The following is a 26,918-nucleotide window of genomic DNA, read 5'->3' on the forward strand; positions in this document are numbered from 1 at the left end:
GGGATAGCTTTGCTTTCCTTCACTCCATGGTAAGTCTTAGGGATAGCTTTGCTTTCCTTCACTCCATGGTAAGTCTTAGGGATAGCTTTGCTTTCCTTCACTCCATGATAAGTTTTAGGGATAGCTTTGCCTTGCTTCACTCCATGGTAAGTATTAGGGATAGCTTTGCTTTCCTTCACTCCATGATAAGTTTTAGGGATAGCTTTGCTTTGCTTCACTCCATGGTAAGTATTAGGGATAGCTTTGCTTTCCTTCACTCCATGATAAGTTTTAGGGATAGCTTTGCTTTCCTTCACTCCATGGTAAGTTTTAGGGATAGCTTTGCTTTGCTTCACTCCATGATAAGTTTTAGGGATAGCTTTGCTTTCCTTCACTCCATGATAAGTTTTAGGGATAGCTTTGCTTTCCTTCACTCCATGATAAGTTTTAGGGATAGCTTTGCTTTCCTTCACTCCATGATACGTTTTAGGGATAGCTTTGCTTTGCTTCACTCCATGATAAGTTTTAGGGATAGCTTTGCTTTCCTTCACTCCATGGTAAGTTTTAGGGATAGCTTTGCTTTCCTTCACTCCATGATAAGTTTTAGGGATAGCTTTGCTTTCCTTCACTCCATGGTAAGTTTTAGGGATAGCTTTGCTTTCCTTCACTCCATGGTAAGTTTTAGGGATAGCTTTGCTTTCCTTCACTCCATGATAAGTCTTAGGGATAGCTTTGCTTTCCTTCACTCCATGGTAAGTTTTAGGGATAGCTTTGCTTTCCTTCACTCCATGATAAGTCTTAGGGATAGCTTGGGTCATTGGTTTTGTTTTAGGCTGTCTGTTTCATTGCTACACAGTGATGTGACAGCATTGTCAGTAACAACATGTGACTGGGAATGGGGCCAAGGGAGAGGGGATGGGGCTGGGTTAGGTTGGGTTTAGAAGGAGAGGGGATGGGGCTGGGTTAGGTTGGGTTTAGAAGGAGAGGGGATGGGGCTGGGTTAGGTTGGGTTTAGAAGGAGAGGGGATGGGGCTGGGTTAGGTTGGGTTTAGAAGGAGAGGGGATGGGGCTGGGTTAGGTTGGGTTTAGAAGGAGAGGGGATGGGGCTGGGTTAGGTTGGGTTTAGAAGGAGAGGGGATGGGGCTGGGTTAGGTTGGGTTTAGAAGGAGAGGGGATGGGGCTGGGTTAGGTTGGGTTTAGAAGGAGAGGGGATGGGGCTGGGTTAGGTTGGGTTTAGAAGGAGAGGGGATGGGGCTGGGTTAGGTTGGGTTTAGAAGGAGAGGGGATGGGGCTGAGTTAGGTTGGGTTTAGAAGGAGAGGAGATGGGGCTGGGTTAGGTTGGGTTTAGAAGGAGAGGAGATGGGGCTGGGTTAGGTTGGGTTTAGAAGGAGAGGGGATGGGGCTGGGTTAGGTTGGGTTTAGAAGGAGAGGGGATGGGGCTGGGTTAGGTTGGGTTTAGAAGGAGAGGAGATGGGGCTGGGTTAGGTTGGGTTTAGAAGGAGAGGGGATGGGGCTGGGTTAGGTTGGGTTTAGAAGGAGAGGAGATGGGGCTGGGTTAGGTTGGGTTTAGAAGGAGAGGGGATGGGGCTGGGTTAGGTTGGGTTTAGAAGGAGAGGGGATGGGGCTGGGTTAGGTTGGGTTTAGAAGGAGAGGGGATGGGGCTGGGTTAGGTTGGGTTTAGAAGGAGAGGGGATGGGGCTGGGTTAGGTTGGGTTTAGAAGGAGAGGGGATGGGGCTGGGTTAGGTTGGGTTTAGAAGGAGAGGGGATGGGGCTGGGTTAGGTTAGGTTTAGAAGGAGAGGGGATGGGGCTGAGTTAGGTTGGGTTTAGAAGGAGAGGGGATGGGGCTGGGTTAGGTTGGGTTTAGAAGGAGAGGGGATGGGGCTGGGTTAGGTTGGGTTTAGAAGGAGAGGGGATGGGGCTGAGTTAGGTTGGGTTTAGAAGGAGAGGGGATGGGGCTGGGTTAGGTTAGGTTTAGAAGGAGAGGGGATGGGGCTGGGTTAGGTTGGGTTTAGAAGGAGAGGGGATGGGGCTGGGTTAGGTTAGGTTTAGAAGGAGAGGGGATGGGGCTGGGTTAGGTTAGGTTTAGAAGGAGAGGGGATGGGGCTGGGTTAGGTTGGGTTTAGAAGGAGAGGAGATGGGGCTGGGTTAGGTTGGGTTTAGAAGGAGAGGGGATGGGGCTGGGTTAGGTTGGGTTTAGAAGGAGAGGGGATGGGGCTGGGTTAGGTTGGGTTTAGAAGGAGAGGAGATGGGGCTGGGTTAGGTTGGGTTTAGAAGGAGAGGGGATGGGGCTGGGTTAGGTTAGGTTTAGAAGGAGAGGGGATGGGGCTGGGTTAGGTTGGGTTTAGAAGGAGAGGGGATGGGGCTGGGTTAGGTTAGGTTTAGAAGGAGAGGAGATGGGGCTGGGTTAGGTTGGGTTTAGAAGGAGAGGGGATGGGGCTGAGTTAGGTTGGGTTTAGAAGGAGAGGGGATGGGGCTGGGTTAGGTTGGGTTTAGAAGGAGAGGGGATGGGGCTGGGTTAGGTTGGGTTTAGAAGGAGAGGAGATGGGGCTGGGTTAGGTTGGGTTTAGAAGGAGAGGGGATGGGGCTGGGTTAGGTTGGGTTTAGAAGGAGAGGGGATGGGGCTGGGTTAGGTTGGGTTTAGAAGGAGAGGAGATGGGGCTGGGTTAGGTTGGGTTTAGAAGGAGAGGGGATGGGGCTGGGTTAGGTTGGGTTTAGAAGGAGAGGGGATGGGGCTGGGTTAGGTTGGGTTTAGAAGGAGAGGGGATGGGGCTGGGTTAGGTTGGGTTTAGAAGGAGAGGGGATGGGGCTGGGTTAGGTTGGGTTTAGAAGGAGAGGGGATGGGGCTGGGTTAGGTTGGGTTTAGAAGGAGAGGGGATGGGGCTGGGTTAGGTTAGGTTTAGAAGGAGAGGGGATGGGGCTGAGTTAGGTTGGGTTTAGAAGGAGAGGGGATGGGGCTGGGTTAGGTTGGGTTTAGAAGGAGAGGGGATGGGGCTGGGTTAGGTTGGGTTTAGAAGGAGAGGGGATGGGGCTGAGTTAGGTTGGGTTTAGAAGGAGAGGGGATGGGGCTGGGTTAGGTTAGGTTTAGAAGGAGAGGGGATGGGGCTGAGTTAGGTTGGGTTTAGAAGGAGAGGGGATGGGGCTGGGTTAGGTTGGGTTTAGAAGGAGAGGGGATGGGGCTGGGTTAGGTTGGGTTTAGAAGGAGAGGGGATGGGGCTGGGTTAGGTTGGGTTTAGAAGGAGAGGGGATGGGGCTGGGTTAGGTTGGGTTTAGAAGGAGAGGGGATGGGGCTGGGTTAGGTTGGGTTTAGAAGGAGAGGGGATGGGGCTGGGTTAGGTTGGGTTTAGCTGGACTGGACAGGAGGGAAGGGCTAGTGTGTGTTCATGCATGAATGTACATGTGTGTGTGTGTGTGTGTGTGTGTGTGTGTGTGTGTGTGTGTGTGTGTGTGTGTGTGTGTGTGTGTGTGTGTGTGTGTGTGTGTGTGTGTGTGTGTGTGTGTGTGTGTGTGTGTGTTTAAGTGGAGGTGTATTTCTGACTGGAACGAGAGCTTGTTCTGTCGAGTTCATTGCCATGACAGCTTCCCTTCCAGCGGACACCGTCTCTCTCTGGAATCACATTCCTGCTCCTTGTACACCAGCAGCACAGACAAGACTACAGACACAGAAATACGAGTTAGATTCAATGCCTCAGCTTTAGTTTCTATCTGAATTTTGGTACATTGCAATCCCTTTATCTCTTTCATGAAATGGAGGTAGAGGGTTCATCATAGCTGCAGATTAAATAGAGGTAGAGGGTTCATGATAGCTGCAGATTAAATAGAGGTAGAGGGTTCATGACAGCTGCAGATTAAATAAAGGTAGAGGGTTCATGACAGCTGCAGATTAAATAAAGGTAGAGGGTTCATGACAGCTGCAGATTAAATAGAGGTAGAGGGTTCATGACAGCTGCAGATTAAATAGAGGTAGAGGGTTCATAACAGCTGCAGATTAAATAGAGGTAGAGGGTTCATGACAGCTACAGATTAAATAGAGGTAGAGGGTTCATGACAGCTGCAGATTAAATAGAGGTAGAGGGTTCATGACAGCTGCAGATTAAATAGAGGTAGAGGGTTCATAACAGCTGCAGATTAAATAAAGGTAGAGGGTTCATAACAGCTGCAGATTAAATAAAGGTAGAGGGTTCATGACAGCTGCAGATTAAATAGAGGTAGAGGGTTCATGACAGCTGCAGATTAAATAGAGGTAGAGGGTTCATGACAGCTGCAGATTAAATAAAGGTAGAGGGTTCATGACAGCTGCAGATTAAATAAAGGTAGAGGGTTCATAACAGCTGCAGATTAAATAGAGGTAGAGGGTTCATGACAGCTGCAGATTAAATAAAGGTAGAGGGTTCATGACAGCTGCAGATTAAATAGAGGTAGAGGGTTCATGACAGCTGCAGATTAAATAGAGGTAGAGGGTTCATGACAGCTGCAGATTAAATAGAGGTAGAGGGTTCATGACAGCTGCAGATTAAATAAAGGTAGAGGGTTCATGACAGCTGCAGATTAAATAAAGGTAGAGGGTTCATAACAGCTGCAGATTAAATAGAGGTAGAGGGTTCATGACAGCTGCAGATTAAATAAAGGTAGAGGGTTCATGACAGCTGCAGATTAAATAGAGGTAGAGGGTTCATGACAGCTGCAGATTAAATAGAGGTAGAGGGTTCATGACATCTGCAGATTAAATAAAGGTAGAGGGTTCATGACAGCTGCAGATTAAATAGAGGTAGAGGGTTCATAACAGCTGCAGATTAAATAGAGATAGAGGGTTCATAACAGCTGCAGATTAAATAAAGGTAGAGGGTTCATAACAGCTGCAGATTAAATAGAGGTAGAGGGTTCATGACAGCTGCAGATTAAATAGAGGTAGAGGGTTCATGACAGCTGCAGATTAAATAGAGGTAGAGGGTTCATGACAGCTGCAGATTAAATAGAGATAGAGGGTTCATAACAGCTGCAGATTAAATAGAGGTAGAGGGTTCATGACAGCTGCAGATTAAATAGAGGTAGAGGGTTCATGACAGCTGCAGATTAAATAGAGGTAGAGGGTTCATAACAGCTGCAGATTAAATAGAGGTAGAGGGTTCATGACAGCTGCAGATTAAATAAAGGTAGAGGGTTCATAACAGCTGCAGATTAAATAGAGGTAGAGGGTTCATGACAGCTGTATGATAAAATACTCTCACCTTGAAACAGTTTTTGAACTTCTGGCTGACGAAGTAGAGAGCGACAGGGTTGATACAGGAGTTGAGAGATGCCATGTTGATACCGATATAATCCATCACTAGCAGGAAACTACAGGGGTTATAGATCAGGGTTCAGCATCACATCAACAGGAAGTCAGGAACCACAGAACAATGGACCACTAGGCAGGAATGGTGTGTGTACCTGAGTAGTTCACAGCGGTTGGGGTCGTTCTGATCATAGATCGTTTTCTTCAGGATGCGGCTGAGATGGAGCGGTAGCCAGCACAGTGCAAAGATCACCACCAAGCAGAAGACTGTCTTAGCCACCTCGCGGCGCTACACAGACACATATAGGGTTAGGCTTTTACACAGCATGTATATCACATAGGTTATCATAGTTCATATATTTGATGACAGCAGAGATTGCTGAGTTTATTTTTAACGTCTTTATGTGAAAAGGTCATGTGAAGAAGGCTCCCTCTGGGCTGCTGTTATATACTGTACACACACACACCACCACCACATGCTGTTAGAAAGAATTCAAACTCAGAGGCCCTGCTGTTGCAAAACAAAAACATGAAAAAAACGGTGAATTTTCATGTGAATAATTTATATTTGTTATTATTTTACATGAGTCCCCACATTTATTTTTTACCACTAACCCAGCTGTATCTGGTCTCCCATCCAGGGACCAACCAGGACCGACCTGCTTTAGCTTCAGAGAAAAACCGCCAGTGAGATGCAAGGTGCTACGTTGCTGGAATGAATGACCCAAAACGTACAACTGGAGAAAAGGAAGCAAAGGCTGAGTAACAACTAAAGATAGGGGAAACTGTAGGAAAGTAACAACTTAAGATAGGGGAAACTGTAGGAAAGTAACAACTTAAGATAGGGGAAACTGTAGGAAAGTAACAACTAAAAGATAGAGGAAACTGTAGGAAAGTAACAACTAAAAGATAGAGGAAACTGTAGGAAAGTAACAACTAAAGATAGGGGAAACTGTAGGAAAGTAACAACTAAAGATAGGGGAAACTGTAGGAAAGTAACAACTAAAGATAGGGGAAACTACAGGAAAGTAACAACTAAAGATAGGGGAAACTGTAGGAAAGTAACAACTAAAGATAGGGGAAACTGTAGGAAAGTAACAACTAAAGATAGGGGAAACTACAGGAAAGTAACAACTAAAGATAGGGGAAACTACAGGAAACTGTTTGATTTAATCGCGTTATTATTAAAAAATAAATAATTTTGCTTCCATTTACAATTCATTAGTTCCCACATTTGCAAATGATTTCCTTGCAATATTTTGCTTTCAATATTATTATTTTTGTTTGCAATACTCAGAATTTTGTTCTCGACTTCAGCAGTTTTGCTTTACAGTATGGTACAAACAGAAACTCCCTCACTAGAGAACTGCACCATATAATAACACTATTACTATATTAAAGGTGTTTAAAGCGGCAACCTTTAATTGAAGCATTAACAGTGTTTACTCTGCCACTGTTTCAGTAAAAAGCTGAAGGGTGGGGCTGGGGAAGTGCAACCACTCTCAAATTCAAAGACACAGGTATGGATGCAAGGACTGACCATGATATCAACAGTATAGGTGTAACAATATGTTGAGGCTATGCAGTGTTTGTTTACATTGACCTTTTTACAAACATTGGAGTAAAACAAGCTAATATATTGAGTTCTGATGGGGTACGACATTTGAGCTAAACCCATGAGGCATTTATAAGTTATATTATTCAAGAATCAATAGGTACATATCAATAATTTATAATTCCAAAAAATGGATGTAGCTAATAAGGATTGCCCCTCAGGCAGTGACCTTCATACAGCAGAACTATGTTGCCAATTGAACGTGATGCATTAACCTGCCCACCCAAAAAATGACTCTGTCCACTGTTCCACAAATGTCGCGTAAATCACTGCTACACTGCTACACTGCTACACTGCTACCCTGCTACCCTGCTACACTGCTACCCTGCTACACTGCTACCCTGCTACCCTGCTAACCTGCTACACTGTTACCCTGCTACCCTGCTACCCTGCTACCCTGCCACATTGCTACCCTGCTACACTGCTACACTGCTACACTGCTACACTGCTACCCTGCTACCCTGCCACATTGCTACCCTGCTACACTGCTACACTGCTACACTGCTACACTGCTACCCTGCTACACTGCTACACTGCTACACTGCTACCCTGCTACCCTGCTACCCTGCTACACTGCTACCCTGCTACCCTGCTAACCTGCTACACTGCTACCCTGCTACATTGCTACCCTGCTACACTGCTACCCTGCTACACTGCTACCCTGCTACACTGCTACCCTGCTACCCTGCTGCACTGCTACCCTGCTACACTGCTACCCTGTTACCCTGCTACCCTGCTACACTGCTACACTGCTACCCTGCTACCCTGCTACACTGCTACCCTGCTACATTGCTACCCTGCTACACTGCTACACTGCTACCCTGCTACACTGCTACACTGCTACCCTGCTACACTGCTACCCTGCTACACTTCTACCCTGCTACCCTGCTACACTGCTACCCTGCTACTCTGATACAATGCTACCCTGCTACACTGCTACACTGCTACCCTGCTACACTGCTACTGCAACATTTTAACATCTTTTCACGTGAGGAAAATAACATTATTTCAACCACACGTGAATCTTCAATTCAACACGTGAATCTTCAATTCAACACGTGAATCTTCAATTCCACACGTGAAACTGTGAATGTTTTTTGTAAGAGAATACACACTGAAGTAGCAGCACAACTGATATTCGATCTGTCATATAACACAGAGTTTTTCTGGTGAAAATAAATTCACCAGCAGAGACATGATCACCCCAGAGAACACTGCTACTCCAGCTGCTCTCTCTTCATCTGACTATGTTTCTCTCATAGTCCGAGAGCATCTGGTCATCACGGTGGTGGCACATGGCTACTCATTTCTCCTAACTGGAGATGTTCTCTTTTCTCACCTGCCCGTCTCCTCATTTGAATTCCATGATGTCACTGTCTCCTGTCCACTCAAGCTTAACATGGTTGTCATCTATCGCCCACCAGGTGCCCTTGGAGAGTCCCTCAATGAGCTTGACACCTTGGAGAGTTCCTCAATGAGCTTGACACCTTGGAGAGTTCCTCAATGAGCTTGACACCTTGGAGAGTTCCTCAATGAGCTTGACACCTTGGAGAGTTCCTCAATGAGCTAGACACCTTGGAGAGTTCCTCAATCAGCTTGACACCTTGGAGAGTTCCTCAATGAGCTTGACACCTTGATAAGCTTATTTCCTGATGATGGCTCACCACTCTTCGTACTTGGCAACTTCAAACACCCAACGTCTGCCATCAATTCATTTCTTTCCAACTCTTTCCCATCCTTGCCTCTTTTGACCTTTGGTCTCTGATCACTACTTTGTTTCCTTTTCAATCTCCCTTTCCTCCAACCCTAACCACTCAGCCCCTACCCAGATGGTCATTGTCCATCATAATCTTTGCTCTCTCTCTCCCACTTTCTCCTCTTTTATCTTATCAACTCTCCCTTCTGTTAAATCCTTCTCCCTTCTGTCTCCTGATTCTGTCTCTTCGACCCTACGCTCCTCCCTTTCCACATCCTATGACACACACTGTCCCCTTTCCTCCCGGCCGGCTCGGCCCTCCCCTCCTGTTCCGTGGCTGAGTGACTCCTAACAAGTTTACAGAACAGGGCTGCAGGCAGCTGAATGACTCATTACGAGCTTACAGAACAGGGCTGCAGGCAGCTGAATGACTCATTACGAGCTTACAGAACAGGGCTGCAGGCAGCTGAATGACTCATTAGGAGTTTACAGAACAGGGCTGCAGGCAGCTGAGTGACTCAGCTTACAGAACAGGGCTGCAGGCTCATTAGGAGCCTGCTGAGTGACTCAGCTTACAGAACAGGGCTGCAGATTCATTAGGAGCTTACAGAACAGGGCTGCAGGCAGCTGAGTGACTCAGCTTACAGAACAGGGCTGCAGGCAGCTGAATGACTCATTACGAGCTTACAGAACAGGGCTGCAGGCAGCTGAATGACTCATTACGAGCTTACAGAACAGGGCTGCAGGCAGCTGAGTGACTCATAGTGAGCTTACAGAACAGGGCTGCAGGCAGCTGAGTGACTCATAGTGAGCTTACAGAACAGGGCTGCAGGCAGCTGAGTGAAAATGGAGGAAAAGTAAATAATTCATTTACTCCCTCTTCTCTACCTTCTGTTCCTCTGTATCTGCTGCTAAAGCCACTTTCTAACACTCTAAATGTCAAGCTTCTGCCTCTAATCCTAAGAAATTAATTTCCACCTTCCCCTCCCTTCTCAATCCTCCACCCCCTCCTCCTATCTCTTTGCGGACGACTTTGTCAAACGTGCGTTCTCTAATTCTCTCCTTCTCTCTTTCTTTCTCTCTCTCGGAGGACCTGAGCCCTAGAACCATGCCCCAGGACTACCTGACATGATGACGCCTTGCTGTCCCCAGTCCACCTGGCCGTGCTGCTGCTCCAGTTTCAACTGTTCTGCCTAATTATTATTCGACCATGCTGGTCATTTATGAACATTTGAACATCTTGGCCATGTTCTGTTATAATCTCCACCCGGCACAGCCAGAAGAGGACTGGCCACCCCACATAGCCTGGTTCCTCTCTAGGTTTCTTCCTAGGTTTTGGCCTTTCTAGGGAGTTTTTCCTAGCCACCGTGCTTCTACACCTGCATTGCTTGCTGTTTGCGGTTTTAGGCTGGGTTTCTGTACAGCACTTTGAGATATCAGCTGATGTACGAAGGGCTATATAAATAAATTTGATTTGATTTGATTTGACAAAGAACTACCCTTCGCCTTGACCTCTTTCTCTCCTCTCTCTCCTGATGAAAATCTGTGACTAGTGAGGTCTGGCCACCTGACAACCTGCCCACTTGACCCCATCCCCTCCTCCCTTCTCCAGACCATCTCTGGAGACTTCTCCCATTCCTCACTTCCCTCATCAACTCATCCCTGACCACTGGCTGCATCCCCTCTGACTTCAAAATGGCAGAGTCGCTCCCCTCCTCAAGAAACCAACACTCGACTCATCAGACGTCAAAAACTATAGACCTGTATCCCTTCTTTCTTTTCTTTCCAACCAAAACACTTGGCGTGCTGTCTCTAACCAACTCTCTCGCTATCTCTCTCAGAACAATATTCCAGATCCTAACCAGTCAGGCTTCAAGACGGGTCACTCAACCCAGACTGCTCTCCTCTATGTCACGGAGGCTCTCCACACTTCCAAGCTGACTCTCTCTCGGTTCTCATCCTCCTAGATCTATCCGCTGCCTTCGACACGTGAACCATCAGGTCCTCCTCTCCATCTTCTCAGGGCTGGGCGTCTCAGGCTCTGCCTCCTATCCATCCTCTCAGGACTGTGTGTCTCAGGCTCTGCACATTCTTGGATTGCATCCTACCCAGGAGGCCACTCCAGGTGGACTTCAGTGCGGCTTTGACATTATCGATCATAGTCTGCTGCTGGAAAAATGTATGTGTTATGGCTTTACACCCCATGCTATATTGTGGATAAAAATAGGGTGTTCTTTATGGAAGACTCTCCAACATAATCCAGGTAGAATCAGGAATTCCCCAGGGCAGCTGTATAGGCCCATTACTGGTAGAATCAGGAATTCCCCAGGGCAGCTGTCTAGGCCCATTACTGTAGAATCAGGAATTCCCCAGGGCAGCTGTCTAGGTCCATTTCTTTTCCCAATCTTTACTAATGACATGTCATTGGCTTTGAGTAAAGCCAGTATGTCTATGTATAAGGATGACTCCCCACTATACACGGCAGCTACTACAGCGACTGAAATGACTGCAACACTTAACTTCTCTAGGGTAAGGGGCAGCATTTGGAATTTTGGATGAAAAGCATGCCCAAATTAAACTGCCTTCTACTCAGGTCCAGAATATAGGATATGCATATAATTAGTATAAAACACTCTAAAGTCTAAAAATGAGGGAGTAAGACCAGTCTGAATGAGTGGACCCTACCGTGTCACAGAGCTTTTTCATGCGCGCGACCGATAGAGTGCCTTTCTTGTTTACCTTTTATATTGACGACGTTATTGTCCGGTTGAAATATTATCGATTATTTAGGCTAAAAACAACCTGAGGATTGAACATAAACATCGTTTGACATGTTTATATGAACTTTACGGATACAATTTGGATTTTTTGCCAGTGTGTTGTGTCTGCCTGTTGTGACTGCGTTTGAGCCTGTGGATAACTGGAGAAAACGTGTGAACAAAACGGAGGTTTTTGGATATAAAGAGAGACTTTATCGAACAAAAGGAACCTTTATTGAATAAATGAATGTCTTCAGAGTGCAAACATATGAAGATCATCAAAGGTAAGTGATTAATTTTATGTCTATTTCTGACTTGTGTAACTCTTCTACTTGGCTGGTTACTGTTTGTCATGATTTGTCTGCTGGGATATGTTCTCAAATAATTGTAAGGTATGCTTTCACCGTAAAGCATTTTTTAAATCTGAGACCGTGGTTGGATTCACAAGAAGTTAATCTTTAAACATATGTAAAATAGTTGTATCTTTTCTGAATTTTTATAATGAGTATTTCTGTATTTGAATTTGGCACTCTGCCATCTCACTGGATGTTGGCCAGGTGGGACGCTATCCCTACCCTAGAGAGGTTAACAAATAGTTTGTTAGTTTCAACTAAAAGCATTGTATTTGTGACAAATCATTCACTAAAAACCTAAACCTCAACTAAATCTTGTAATAAATAATGTGGAAATTGAGCAAGTTGAGGTGACTAAACTGCTCGGAGTAACCCTGGATTGTAAACTGTCATGGTAAAAAGCATATTGATACAACAGTAGCTAAGAGAAGTCTGTCCATAATAAAGCGCTACTCTACCTTTTTAACAGCACCATCAACAAGGAAGGTCCTACAGGCCCTAGTTTTGTCGCACCTGGACTACTGTTCAGTCGTGTGGTCCGGTGCCACAAAAAGGGATTTAAGAAAATTGCAATTGGCCCAGAACAGGGCAGCACAGGTGGCCTTTGGATGTACACAGAGAGCTAATATTAATAATATGCATGTCAAGCTCTCGTGGGTCAAAGTGGAGGAGAGCTTGACTTCATCACTACTTGTATTTGTGAGAGGTATTGACATGTTGAATGCACCGAGCTGTCTGTTTGAACATGCATACACACACGTACACATGGATTTTGTATTGTATATATGTGGTAGTGGTGGAGTAGGGGCCTGAGGGCACACAGTGTGTTGTGAATGTATTATATATATTTTTTTAAATGTATAACTGCCTTAATTTTGCTGTACTCCAGGAAGAGTAGCTGCTTCCTTGGCAGAACTAATGGGGATCCATAATAAATACAAATACACGGAAAGGATCTGCTTCTGTACCACGTACTCTCACTACTGGTGTCCCCCAGGATTCGGTTTTAGGCCCTCTTCTCTCCATACACCAAGTCACTTGGCTCTGTCATATCCTCACATGGTCTCTCCTATCATTGCTATGAGGATGACACTCAACTACTTTTCTCCTTCCCCCTTCTGACACCCAGATGGCGACACGCATCTTTCCGTGCCTGGCAGATATCTCATCTTGGATTTCTGCCCACCACCTCAAGATCAACCTCAACAAGGTGGAGCTGCTCTTCCTCCCGGGGAAGGCATGCCACTCTCATAGAATGCAAAGAACCTTGGCGTGACCCTGGACAACACCCTGTCGTTTTCTGATAACATCAAAGACCCGCTCCAAGATCTACAGCATCAGTAGAGTGCGACCTCACACAGGAAGCGGCGCAGGTCCTAATCCAGGCACAGGTCATCTCCTATATACAACTCGTTGTTGGCTGGGCTCCCCGCTTGTGCCCTGAAACCCCTGTAACTTGGGGAGCACGTGATGCCGCGGAGCTGAGCGTTGACAAACCAAGCTCTTCAAAGTTATCCTATTATTACCTAAATAACAACGTTGAAACAATATTCTAACGTCGGCAGATAAATTGTCAAGTATTTACTTTCCCAAAAAGCCATGGCCGAGACGCAAAAAGGATGACCAAAACGTTGTTGATTGCCAAGATAACGATAACGCTACAGCTAGCAAGATTAGCATTAGCCCTCATATCTCAGACAACAGTTCCAGACTGTTGCTCTCAGCAGCCTCTTCTGAGCCTGCCGACATGCTTGCTACTCTCCTCTGGGAAATTCAAGATGGTAACAAAGGTCTTTCTCTGAAAATTGACAAGAAATCGGCTAAACTCTGAACATTCTTCCATTGACGACCTGAAATCCTCCCTGAATGATCTCCTTTTGAGAACGACTGAGGCTGAGTTGCGCATTAGCACAGTTGAATATACCGTCACTAGACATGACCAGGTTCTGATAGAGCTGCAGAAGGACAATGTCTATCTCAAAAACAAGGTAGACCAGATGGAGAACCAGAGCAGACGTAGCAATATCCCTGTGGTGGGATTGAACGAGAACAGCAAGGGCTGTGACCCGGTCCGTTTTTTCACTCAAAGGATCCATGATGTCCTAGGCATAATCAACTTAACCAAGCCGTTGGAAATCGAACGCGCCAACAGAACAGAAAGAAGACACACATCTTACATCCAGTGAACACAATAAACTAAAGAGGAATGGGTAGGACAAGTTTTTGCATCCTCTTTTAACTCCAAAGGAAGAGGAACTGCAATTTTGATAAGTAGACACATCCCCTTCTGCGTCAACAACACCATCTCTGAACCATCTCATATCCTTCCTGTTTGGCCCTGTCCGGGGGTGTCCACGGATGGGGCCTCAGTGTCTCCTGACCCCTCCTGTCTCAGCCTCCAGTATTTATGCTGCAGTATTTTATGTGTCGGGGGGCTAGGGTCAGATTGTTATATCTGGAGTACTTCTCCTGTCCTATTCGGTGTCCTGTGTGAATTTAAGTGTGCTCTCTCTAATTCTCTCTTTCTCTCTTTCTTTCTCTCTCTCGGAGGACCTGAGCCCTAGGACCATGCCTCAGGACTACCTGACATGATGACTCCTTGCTCTCCCCAGTCCACCTGGCCGTGCTGCTGCTCCAATTTCAACTGTTCTGCCTTATTATTATTGGACCATGCTGGTCATTTATGAACATTGGAACATCTTGGCCATGTTGTATTTTAGTATATATTATTTTTATACATTTTTTAGTTACTGTCACTTTGTCATATTGTTGTCCAATATCTTATCATTTTGGTTTTGAATGTTCTTAATTGGAAAATGCAACCCCCCCCCCCCCCCCGCAACTTAATCAGAACGTTGCAGCCCGCCTGGTTTTCAATCTTTCCAAGTCACCCGCTCCTCTGCACACTCCACTCGCTTCCAGTTGAAACCCGTATCCACTACAAGATGGTGCTTCCCTACAGAGCAGCTGCCCCTCCCTACCTTCAGCTCCAACCCTACACCCCAACCCATCCACTACAAGGCCACTACAAGATGGTGCTTCCCTACAGAGCAGCTGCCCCTCCCTACATTCAGCTCCAACCCTACACCCCAACCCATCCACTACAAGGCCACTACAAGATGGTGCTTCCCTATGGAGCAGCTGCCCCTCCCTACCTTCAGCTCCAACCCTACACCCCAACCCGAGCACTCCATTCTGCCACCTCTGGTCTCTTGGACCTCCCACACTTGAATTTAGGACAACACATATCACAAGACATAGAACACTTATAGACAACACATATCACAGGAGATAGAACACTTATAGACAACACATATCACAGGACATACAACACTTATAGACAACACATATCACAGGACATACAACACTTATAGACAACACATATCACAGGAGATACAACACTTATAGACAACACATTATCACAGGAGATACAACACTTATAGACAATACATATCACAGGAGATACAACACATACACAGGTTAATCCAGGCCCTGCAGTACCAAGCTCCACTCCCATTCCCCAGGCTATCATTTGTTGACTTCTGTAACCTTAAAAGCCTTGGTTTCATGCATGTTAACATTAGAAGCCTACTCCCTAAGTTTGTTTTATTCACGGCCCTAGCACACTCTGCCAACCCGGATGTCCTAGCCGTGTCTGAATCACGGCTCAGGAAGACTTGCCCAAGCCTCCCCATTTCTCCTTCACCCAAATCTTAAAGAGTTGCAAAATCTGGACCCCTACAAATCAGCCGGGCTAGACAATCTGGACCCTCTCTTTTTAAAATTACCTGCCGAAAATGTTGCAACCCATATTACTAGCCTGTTCAACCTCTCTTTCGTATCACCTGAGATTCCCAAAGATTGGAAAGCTGCCGCGGTCATCCCCCTATTTAAAGAGAGACACTCTAGACCCAGACCTATATCTATCCTACCCTGCCTTTCTAAGGTCTTCGAAAGCCAAGTTAAAAAAACTGATTACCGACCATTTCGAATCCCACCATACCTTCTCCGCTGTGCAATCTGGTTTCAGAGCTGGTCATGGGTGTACCTGAGCCACGCTCAAGATCCTAAACGACATCCTAACCACCATCGATAAGAGACATTATTGTGCAGCCGTATTCATCGACCTGGCCAAGGCTTTCGACTCTGTCAATCACCACATTATTATTGGCAGACTCAACATCTTGGTTTCTCAAATGATTGCCTCACCTGGTTCACCAACTACTTCTCTGATAGAGTTCAGTGTGTCAAGTCGGAGTGCCTGTTGTCCTTACCTCTGGCAGTCTCTATGGGGGTGCCATAGGGTTCAATTCTCGGGCCGACTCTCTTCTCTGTATACATCAATGATGTTGCTCTTGCTGCTGGTGATCCAACTCTACGCATACGACACCATTCTGTATACTTGTGGCCCTTCTTTGGACACTGTGTTAACAAACCTCCAGGCGAGCTTCAATGCCATACAACTCTCCTTCCGTGGCCTCCAACTGCTCTTAAATGCAACTAAAACTAAATGCATGCTCTTCAACTGATCACTGCCCGCACCTGCCCGCCCGTCCAGAATCACTAATCTGGACGGTTCTGACTTAGAATACTTAGAATATGTGGACAACTACAAATATCTAGGTGTCTGGTTAGACTGTAAACTCTCCTTCCAGACTCACGTTAAGCATCTCCAATCCTAAATTAAATCTAGAATCGGCTTCCTATTTCGCAACAAAGCATCCTTCACTCATGCTGCCAAACATACCCTCGTAAAAATGACCATCCTACCGATCCTCGACTTTAGTGATGTCATTTAAAAAACAGCCTCCAAAACTCTACTCAACAAATTGGATGCAGTCTATCACAGCACCATCCGTTTTGTCACCAAAGCCCCATATATTACACACCACTGCAACCTGTACGTTCTCGTTGGCTGGCCGTTGCTTCATACTATTCGCCAAACCCACTGGCTCCATGTCATTTACAAGTCTCTGATAGGTAAAGCCCCGCCTTATCTCAGCTCACTGGTCACCATAGAAGCACCCACCCGTATCACGCGCTCCAGCAGGTATATCTCATGGGTCACCCCCAAAGCCAACTCCTCCTTTGGCTGCCTTTCCTTCCAGTTCTCTGCTGCCAATGACTGGAACGAACTGCAAAAATCACTGAAGCTGGAGACTCTTATCTCCCTCTTTTAGCACCAGCTGTCAGAGCAGCTCACAGATCACTGCACCTGTACTTAGCCCATCTGTAAACAGCCCATCCAATCTACCTCATCCCCATACTGTATTTATTTATTTATCTTGCTCCTTTGCACCCCAGTATCTCTACTTACACATTCATCTTCTACACATCTACCATTCCAGTGTTTAATTGCTATATTGTAATTACTTCGTCACCATGGCCTATTTACTGCCTTACCTCCCTTACCTCACCTCATTTGCTCACACTGTATATAGACTTTACTTTTTTCTACTGTGTTATTGACTGTATGTTTGTTTATTCCATGTGTAACTCTGTGTTGTTGTTTTTGTCGAACTGCTTTGCTTTATCTTGGCCAGGTCGCAGTCGTAAATGAGAACTTGTTCTCAACCAGCCTACCTGGTTAAATAAAGGTGAAATAAAAAACATAAAAAACGTATAGACAACCCATTTCACGGGACATACAACACTTATAGACGACAACAGATATCACGGGAGATAAAACACTTGACTTATGGACAATACATGCAACATTTATAGACAACACATATCACAGGAGATAAAACACTTGACTTATGGACAATACATACAGCCTCCACTCTTCCGGGAAGGGTTTCCACTAGATGTTGGAACATTGCTGCTATAACAGCCTCCACTCTTCTGGGAAGGCTTTGAAAAATAGCCCCAGACCATGCCTCCTCCACCAAACTCTACAGTTGGCACTATGCATAGGGGCAGGCAGCGTTAGCTGACATCCAGCAAACCCAGATTCGTCCTTCAGACTGCTAGACGGTGAAGCGTGATTCATCATTCCAGAGAATGCGATTCCACTGCTCCAGAGTCCAATGACGGGGAGCTCTACACCATTCCGGCCAACACTTTGCATTGCGCATGGTGATTTTAGGCTTGTGTGCGGCTGCTCGGCCATGGAAAACCATTTCATTAAGCTCCCGACTAACAGTGACGTTGCTTCCAGAAGCAGTTTGGAACTCGGTAGTGATGCAACAAAGGACAGATGATTTTTACAAGCTGCACACTTCAGTAATCGGCCACCCCGTTCTCTGAGCATGTGGCCCACCACTTCAAATCACATTTTATTGGTCACATATTTAGCACGTTATTGGTCCATACTCATATTTAGCAGATGTTATTGGTCCATACTCATATTTAGCAGATGTTATTGCGGGTGTAGTGAAATGCTTGTGTTCCTAGCTCCAACAGTGCAGTAATATCTAATAATTCACAACAATACACACAAATCTAAATGTAGAACAATGGAATTAAGAAATATATAAATATTAGGGCGAGCAATGTGGGAGTGGCATTGACTACAGTAGAATAGAATACAGTATATACATATGAGATAAGTGGCTGAGCTGTTGTTGATCCTAGAGGTTTCCACTTCACAATAACAGCACTAACAGTTGACCGGGGCAGCTCTAGCAGGGCAGAAATTTGACAAACTGACTTGTTGGAAAAGTGGCTTCCTATGACGGTGCCATGTTGAAAGTCAACATTGTCAATGTTTGTCTATGGGATTACATGGCTGTGTGCTCCATTTTATACATCAGTCATCAACGGCTATGGCTGAAATAGCCAAATCCACTCATTTGAAGGGGTGTCCACATACTTTTATATATGTTATCTGTTTGACAGGACATACTTCAAACTGACATATAGATGAATACTGTAGGGCTGGGGTTGTGTTTAATAGTCCATCTGTGTTAAGGAATCGGATGCTCGTTGGAATACAGACTGAAGGACAGGTTAAACACACAGACAGACAGAAACATGGGTTATATAGCCAAACAGGTTATACAGAAGGACAGACAGACAGACAGACAGACAGACAGACAGACAGACAGACAGACAGACAGACAGACAGACAGACAGACAGACAGACAGACAGACAGACAGACAGACAGGTCAGACAGACAGACAAACAGGTCGGACAGAGAGACCTGTTTCATGTGGTCGTTGAGAGCGATCCTCATGCCTTTCTTCCTGCTCAACATCTCCCAGGACATCAGGGTGTAGAAGACGCCGGTGCAGGCCAGAGGAAGACAGAAATAAAACCCTAGCAACCACCAGTCCTTCACATCCTGGTAGAACTGAGAACACACATATCATGGTTACAACACTGGCACAAGTCTGCTGCTTTCAGCAGTCATATATTGGGGTAATGTGATGGTAGAACAGAGGGTGACATATTGGGTTAATCTCATGGTAGAACAGAGGGTGATATTTTGGGGTAATGTGATGGTAGTACAGAGGGTGATATATTGGGGTAATCTCATGGTCGAACAGGGTGATATATTGGGGTAATGTCATGGTAGAACAGAGTGTATGTAATATATTTAGTTAATGTGATGGTAGTAAAGAGTGATATATTGGGGTAATCCCATGGTAGAACAGAGTGATATATTGGGGTAATGTCATGGTAGAACAGAGGGTAATATATTTGGGTAATGTGATGGTAGTACAGAGTGATATATTGGGGTAATGTCATGGTAGAACAGAGTGATATATTGGGGTAATGTCAGGGTAAAACATATATATAGGGGGGGCAGTCAAGATACAATGTGTTTGTGTGTACCTTCATAAAAGCAGTTTTCTGTTGGGGGTGTAACAGACAGACTCGTAGCTTGCTGCCTCTGTAAGGCATCTCCATCATGTCAAAGGCCACAGCCTCAGGAACAGCCAGCAGGACAGCAACCAGCCATATGACTGTGACCTGCATAGCCTTCCACAGAGGGATCCCTATCCTCTTCACCCTACTCCACGACGTCACCGCATGGTACCTAGACACACACACACAGAGACATTTTCTCCACTTACTATCCATATGTGTGTGAATGTGCGGTCATCCGTTTGTGTGTGTGTGTGTGTGTTTGTTACTGACCTGTCGATGCTCAGGGCACACAGGCTGAGGACAGTGATTCCTACTGAAGCCTTCTGGATAAATGGCATCAACTTGCATACATGAACACCAAACGGCCAGTCCTCTGCTATCAGCTAGAGAGGAGAGAAGAGCAAGAGAGAGAGGAGAGGAGAGAGAGAAGGAGAAGGAGGGGAGGAGAGGAAATGGAGAGAAAAGGAGCAGAGAGCATGTGAGAGAAGAGGAGGTGAAAGAGAGGAGGAAAGAAGTAGAAAGAGCAGAGGAGATGAGGAGAAAGAGGGGAAGAGATCAGTTAGCAGCTTATTTTTCACATTTTAATTCCCCTCTGTCTTTGTCTCTATATGAGGGTCAGTCCAGGACTCTGTCTCTGTCTCTATATATGAGGGTCAGTCCAGGACTCTGTCTCTATATGAGGGTCAGTCCAGGACTCTGTATCTGTCTCTATATGAGGGTCAGTCCAGGACTCCGTCTCTATATGAGGGTCAGTCTAGGACTCCGTCTCTATATGAGGGTCAGTCCAGGACTCTGTCTCTGTCTCTATATGAGGGTCAGTCCAGGACTCTGTCTCTGTCTCTATATGAGGGTCAGTCCAGGACTCTGTCTCTGTCTCTATATATGAGGGTCAGTCCAGGACTCTGTCTCTATATGAGGGTCAGTCCAGGACTCTGTATCTGTCTCTATTAATGAGGGTCAGTCCAGGACTCTGTCTCTATATGAGGGTCAGTCCAGGACTCTGTATCTGTCTCTATATGAGGGTCAGTCCAGGACTCCGTCTCTATATGAGGGTCAGTCTAGGACTCCGTCGCTATATGAGGGTCAGTCCAGGACTCTGTCTCTGTCTCTATATGAGGGTCAGTCCAGGACTCTGTCTCTGTCTCTATATGAGGGTCAGTCCAGGACTCTGTCTCTGTCTCTATATGAGGGTCAGTCCAGGACTCTGTCTCTGTCTCTATATATGAGGGTCAGTCCAGGACTCTGTCTCTATATGAGGGTCAGTCCAGGACTCTGTATCTGTCTCTATTAATGAGGGTCAGTCCAGGACTCTGTCTCTATATGAGGGTCAGTCCAGGACTCTGTATCTGTCTCTATATGAGGGTCAGTCCAGGACTCCGTCTCTATATGAGGGTCAGTCTAGGACTCCGTCGCTATATGAGGGTCAGTCCAGGACTCTGTCTCTGTCTCTATATGAGGGTCAGTCCAGGACTCTGTCTCTGTCTCTATATGAGGGTCAGTCCAGGACTCTGTCTCTGTCTCTATATGAGGGTCAGCCCAAGTCTCCTCTCTCATTCCTCTCCTGTTATGACAGGGGATCTAGCCAACATCATCATATCTCTGTTATTCAGAGGATCCTCCCTGTCCTCCAGTCATCTGTCAAGGGAACTGGGACTGCAGTCAGCTGTTATTAAGACGTGGCTCTAACAGGACTGATGAACTCTGACAGGTCATTAGTGTAATATAGATGCCCTGGTTTTGACTCCATTTACAGTCCACTGTGTGTTAGAGCATCTTTATGAATGTGTCCCTAAAGGCATTAGAGTGTTGTTATCAATGGTTTACGGTGTTGACTCTGAACTTTTCCTCGCGCTACACAATCCTCCATGGAGATGATTACAGTCACTCCTCGTATTTCTCTCTATGAATCTGAGGTTAGCAGGGACAGAGACTGACAGATGGAGGAATCTGAGGTTTACAGGCACAGAGACTGACAGAGGGAGGAATCTGAGGTTTACAGGCACAGAGACTGACAGAGGGAGGAATCTGAGGTTTACAGGCACAGAGACTGACAGAGGGAGGAATCTGAGGTTTACAGGCACAGAGACTGACAGAGGAAGGAATCTGAGGTTTACAGGCACAGAGACTGACAGAGGGAGGAATCTGAGGTTTACCGGCACAGAGACTGACAGAGGGAGGAATCTGAGGTTTACAGGCACAGAGACTGACAGAGGGAGGAATCTGAGGTTTACAGGCACAGAGACTGACAACTGTAACTGTTGACTACAATAACTGTTGTTGACTACTGTAACTGTTGATTACTGTAACTGTTGACTACAGTAACTGTTGTTGACTAATATAACTATTGACTAGTGTAACTGTTGACTACTGTAACTGTTGACTAATATAACTTGACTACTGTAACTGTTGACTACTGTAACTGTTGACTAATATAACTTGACTACTGTAACTGTTGACTACTTTAACTGTTGTTGACTTATAATTGTTGACTACTGTAACTGTTGACTACTGTAACTGTTGACTACTGTAACTGTTGACTACTGTATCTGTTGACTAATATAACTTGACTACTGTAACTGTTGACTACTTTAACTGTTGTTGACTTATAATTGTTGACTACTGTAACTGTTGACTACTGTAACTGTTGACTACTGTAACTGTTGACTACTGTAACTGTTGACTATTGTAACTGTTGTTGACTAATAACTGTTGACTACTGTAACTGTTGTTGACTACTGTAACTGTTGACTACTGTAACTGTTGACTAATATAACTTGACTACTGTAACTGTTGACTAATATAACTTGACTACTGTAACTGTTGACTAATATAACTTGACTACTGTAACTGTTGACTAATAACTGTTGACTACTGTAACTGTTGACTAATAACTGTTGACTACTGTAATTGTTTACTATTAAAACTGTTGACTACTGTAACTGTTGACTACTGTAATTGTTTACTATTATAACTGTTGACTACTGTAACTGTTGACTACTGTAATTGTTTACTATTAAAACTGTTGACTACTGTAATTGTTTACTATTATAACTGTTGACTACTGTAACTGTTGACTACTGCAACTGTTGACAACTGTAACTGTTGACTACTGTAACTGTTGTTGACTACTGTAACTGTTGACTACTGTAATTGTTTACTATTATAACTGTTGACTACTGTAACTGTTGACTACTGCAACTGTTGACAACTGTAACTGTTGACTACTGTAACTGTTGTTGACTAATAACTTTTGACTACTGTAACTGTTCTTGACTACTGTAACGGTTGACTACTGCAACTGTTGACTACTGTAACTGTTGACTAATATAACTTGACTACTGTAACTGTTGACTACTGTAACTTTTGACTACTGTAACTGTTGTTGACTTATAACTGTTGACTACTGTAACTGTTGACTACTGTAACTGTTAACTGTTAACTACTGTAACTGTTGACTACATTAACTGTTTTTGACTACTGCAACTGTTGACTACTGCAACTGTTGACTACTGTAACTGTTGACTACAATAGCTGTTGTTGACTACTGTAACTGTTGACTATTGCAACTGTTGACTACTGTAACTGTTGACTACAGTAACTGTTGACTACTGTAACTGTTGACTACAGCAACTGTTGTTGACTTATAACTGTTGTTGACCACTGTAACTGTTGACTACAATAACTGTTGTTGACCACTGTAACTGTTGACTACAGTAACTGTTGACTACTGTAACTGTTGACTACAGCAACTGTTGTTGACTTATAACTGTTGTTGACCACTGTAACTGTTGACTACTATAGCTGTTGTTGACCACTGTAACTGTTGACTACTGTAACTGTTGACTACTGTAACTGTTGACTACAGCAACTGTTGTTGACTTATAACTGTTGTTGACCACTGTAACTGAAGACTACAATAACTGTTGTTGACAACTATAGCTGTTGTTGACCACTGTAACTGTTGACTACAATAACTGTTGTTGACTACTATAGCTGTTGTTGACCACTGTAACTGTTGACTACAATAACTGTTGACTACTGTAACTGTTGACTACAGCAACTGTTGTTGACTACTATAACTGTTGTTGACTTATAATTGTTGACTACTGTAACTGTTGACTACAGCAACTGTTGTTGACTACTATAGCTGTTGTTGACCACTGTAACTGTTGACTACTGTAACTGTTGACTACAATAACTGTTGTTGACTACTATAACTGTTGTTGACTTATAATTGTTGACTACTGTAACTGTTGACTACTGTAACTGTTGTTGACTACTGTAACTGTTGACTACTGTATCTGTTGACTAATATAACTTGACTACTGTAACTGTTGACTACTGTAACTGTTGACTATTGTAACTGTTGTTGACTAATAACTGTTGACTACTGTAACTGTTGTTGACTACTGTAACTGTTGACTACTGTAACTGTTGACTACTGTAACTGTTGTTGACTAATAACTGTTGACTACTGTAACTGTTGACTAATATAACTTGACTACTGTAACTGTTGACTAATATAACTTGACTACTGTAACTGTTGACTACTGTAACTGTTGACTACTGTAACTGTTGACTACTGTATCTGTTGACTACTGTAACTGTTGACTAATATAACTTGACTACTGTAACTGTTGACTAATATAACTTGACTACTGTAACTGTTGACTACTGTAACTTTTGACTACTGTAACTGTTGTTGACTTATAACTGTTGACTACTGTAACTGTTGACTAATAACTGTTGACTACTGTAACTGTTGACTAATAACTGTTGACTACTGTAACTGTTGACTAATAACTGTTGACTACTGTAATTGTTTACTATTAAAACTGTTGACTACTGCAACTGTTGACAACTGTAACTGTTGACTACTGTAACTGTTGTTGACTAATAACTTTTGACTACTGTAACTGTTCTTGACTACTGTAACTGTTGACTACTGCAACTGTTGACTACTGTAACTGTTGACTAATATAACTTGACTACTGTAACTGTTGACTACTGTAACTTTTGACTACTGTAACTGTTGTTGACTTATAACTGTTGACTACTGTAACTGTTGATTACTGTAACTGTTAACTGTTAACTACTGTAACTGTTGACTACATTAACTGTTTTTGACTACTGCAACAGTTGACTACTGCAACTGTTGACTACTGTAACTGTTGACTACAATAGCTGTTGTTGACTACTGTAACTGTTGACTATTGCAACTGTTGACTACTGTAACTGTTGACTACAGTAACTGTTGACTACTGTAACTGTTGACTACAGCAACTGTTGTTGACTTATAACTGTTGTTGACCACTGTAACTGTTGACTACAATAACTGTTGTTGACTACTATAGCTGTTGTTGACCACTGTAACTGTTGACTACTGTAACTGTTGACTACAATAACTGTTGTTGACTACTATAACTGTTGTTGACCACTGTAACTGTTGACTACAATAACTGTTGTTGACTACTATAACTGTTGTTGACCACTGTAACTGTTGACTACAATAACTGTTGTTGACTACTATAACTGTTGTTGACCACTGTAACTGTTGACTACTATAACTGTTGTTGACTACAATAACTGTTGTTGACTACTATAACTGTTGTTGACCACTGTAACTGTTGACTACAATAACTGTTGTTGACTACTATAACTGTTGTTGACCACTGTAACTGTTGACTACTGTAACTGTTGACTACTATAACTGTTGTTTACTACTATAACTGTTGTTGACTACTGTAACTGTTGACTACTGCAATGGTTGACTACTGTAACTGTTGACTACAGTAACTGTTGACTACTGTAACTGTTGACTACAATAACTGTTGTTGACGACTGTAACTGTTGACTACTGCAACTGTTGACGACAATAACTGTTGTTGACTACTATAGCTGTTGTTAACCACTGTAACTGTTGACTACTCTTACTGTTGACTACAATAGCTGTTGTTGACTACTATAGCTGTTGTTGACCACTGTAACTGTTGACTACTGTAACTGTTGACTACAATAACTGTTGTTGACTACTATAACTGTTGTTGACTACTGTAACTGTTGACTACAATAACTGTTGTTTACTACTATAACTGTTGTTGACTACTGTAACTGTTGACTACTGCAACGGTTGACTACAGTAACTGTTGACTACTGTAACTGTTGACTATGACTATTCTAGGTGTTTTTGTAAGTCTATGGTTGCCTAGATTGGTTCTCAATTAGAGGCAGCTGTCTATCGTTGTCTCTGATTGGGAACCATATTCAGGCAGCCATATTCTTTGGGTATTTTGTGGGTGATTGTTCCTGTTACCAGTGTTCCTTTGTTCACGTTACGGGACTGTTTCGTCTTCGTAGATTTTTTGTCGGTTTATTGTTTTGTTCGTTGTTTAAGTATCCCATTAAAATATGGATTATCGTCATGCTGCATTTTGGTCCTCCTCTCTTTCACCCAAAGACAATCGTTACAGAATCACCCACCACCAAAGGACCAAGCAGCGTGGTAACGGGCAGCAGCAGGAGGAGCAGCGCAATCAGGACTATTGGATTTGGGAGGAGATACTGGATGGAGAAGAACCCTGGACGCAGCCGGGGGAATATTGCCGCCCCAAGGCAGAGCTGGAGGCAGCCAAAGCGGAGAGGCGGCGGTATGAAGAGGCAGCACGGCAGCACGGCTGGAAGCCCGAGAGGCAGCCCCAAAAATGTATTGGGGGGGCACACTGGGAGTGTGGCGAAGCCAGGTAGGAGACCTGCGCCAATTCCCCGTGCTTACCGTGGAGAGAGAGGGCGTCGTACTGGTCAGGCACCGTGTTATGCGGTGGAGCGCACGGTGTCCACAGTACGCATGCTTAGCCCGGTGCGCTACATCCCAGCTCCCCGCATCTGCCGGGCTAGGGTGAGGATCCAGCCAGGGCAGATGGTGCCAGCCCTGCTCTCCAGATGGCCAGTGGGTCTCCTCGGGCCAGGATATTCTGCGCCGGCGTTGCGCACTGTGTCTCCCGTATGTCTGCACAGCCCAGTGCGTCCTGTGCCTGCGCCCCGCACGTGCCGGGCTAGAGTCACCATCCAGCCAGGACGGGTTGTGCAGGCCATTAGCTCGAGACCTCCAGTGCGACCAGTCCGGATCCGCCGGAGTCTCCCACCAGTCCGGATCCGCCAGAGTCTCCCTCCAGTCCGGATCCGCCAGAATCTCCCTCCAGTCCGGATCCGCCAGAGTCTCCCTCCAATCCAGAGGCGCCACTCACTCCAGACTCGACCATCAGTCCAGTGGCGTCCTCTAGTCCGTGGTCGGCGGTGAGGGTTCCTGCTCCAGAGACATTAAGTAAGGGTGAAGTGGAGCGGGGTCCACGTCCCGAGCCAGAACCGCCACCTCGGATTTATGCCCACCCAGACCCTCCCATATAGTGTTAGGTGTGCGGCCGGGAGT

The 26,918-nt window shown here is 44.9% G+C and overlaps 1 protein-coding gene across 1 annotated transcript in view; it reads right to left on the reverse strand.

The window, feature by feature from the left end:
- Positions 1 to 3,215: 3,215 nt before the first annotated feature.
- The window catches only part of LOC110533235 (endothelin receptor type B), a 44,537-nt gene continuing 20,834 nt past the window's right edge, over positions 3,216 to 26,918 (reverse strand). The window contains exons 4-9 of the mRNA XM_036943609.1: positions 19,763 to 19,875; positions 19,457 to 19,661; positions 18,822 to 18,971; positions 5,409 to 5,542; positions 5,207 to 5,315; positions 3,216 to 3,631 (exon numbers count right to left, since the gene is read on the reverse strand). Coding sequence (XP_036799504.1) covers positions 3,494 to 3,631; positions 5,207 to 5,315; positions 5,409 to 5,542; positions 18,822 to 18,971; positions 19,457 to 19,661; positions 19,763 to 19,875 — 849 coding nt within the window. The 3' untranslated portion in view covers positions 3,216 to 3,493. The remainder of the gene's footprint in view (positions 3,632 to 5,206; positions 5,316 to 5,408; positions 5,543 to 18,821; positions 18,972 to 19,456; positions 19,662 to 19,762; positions 19,876 to 26,918) is intronic.

This window comes from Oncorhynchus mykiss, chromosome 14, assembly GCF_013265735.2.
Source record: "Oncorhynchus mykiss isolate Arlee chromosome 14, USDA_OmykA_1.1, whole genome shotgun sequence".
In the NCBI taxonomy this organism is placed as follows: Eukaryota; Metazoa; Chordata; class Actinopteri; order Salmoniformes; family Salmonidae; genus Oncorhynchus; species Oncorhynchus mykiss.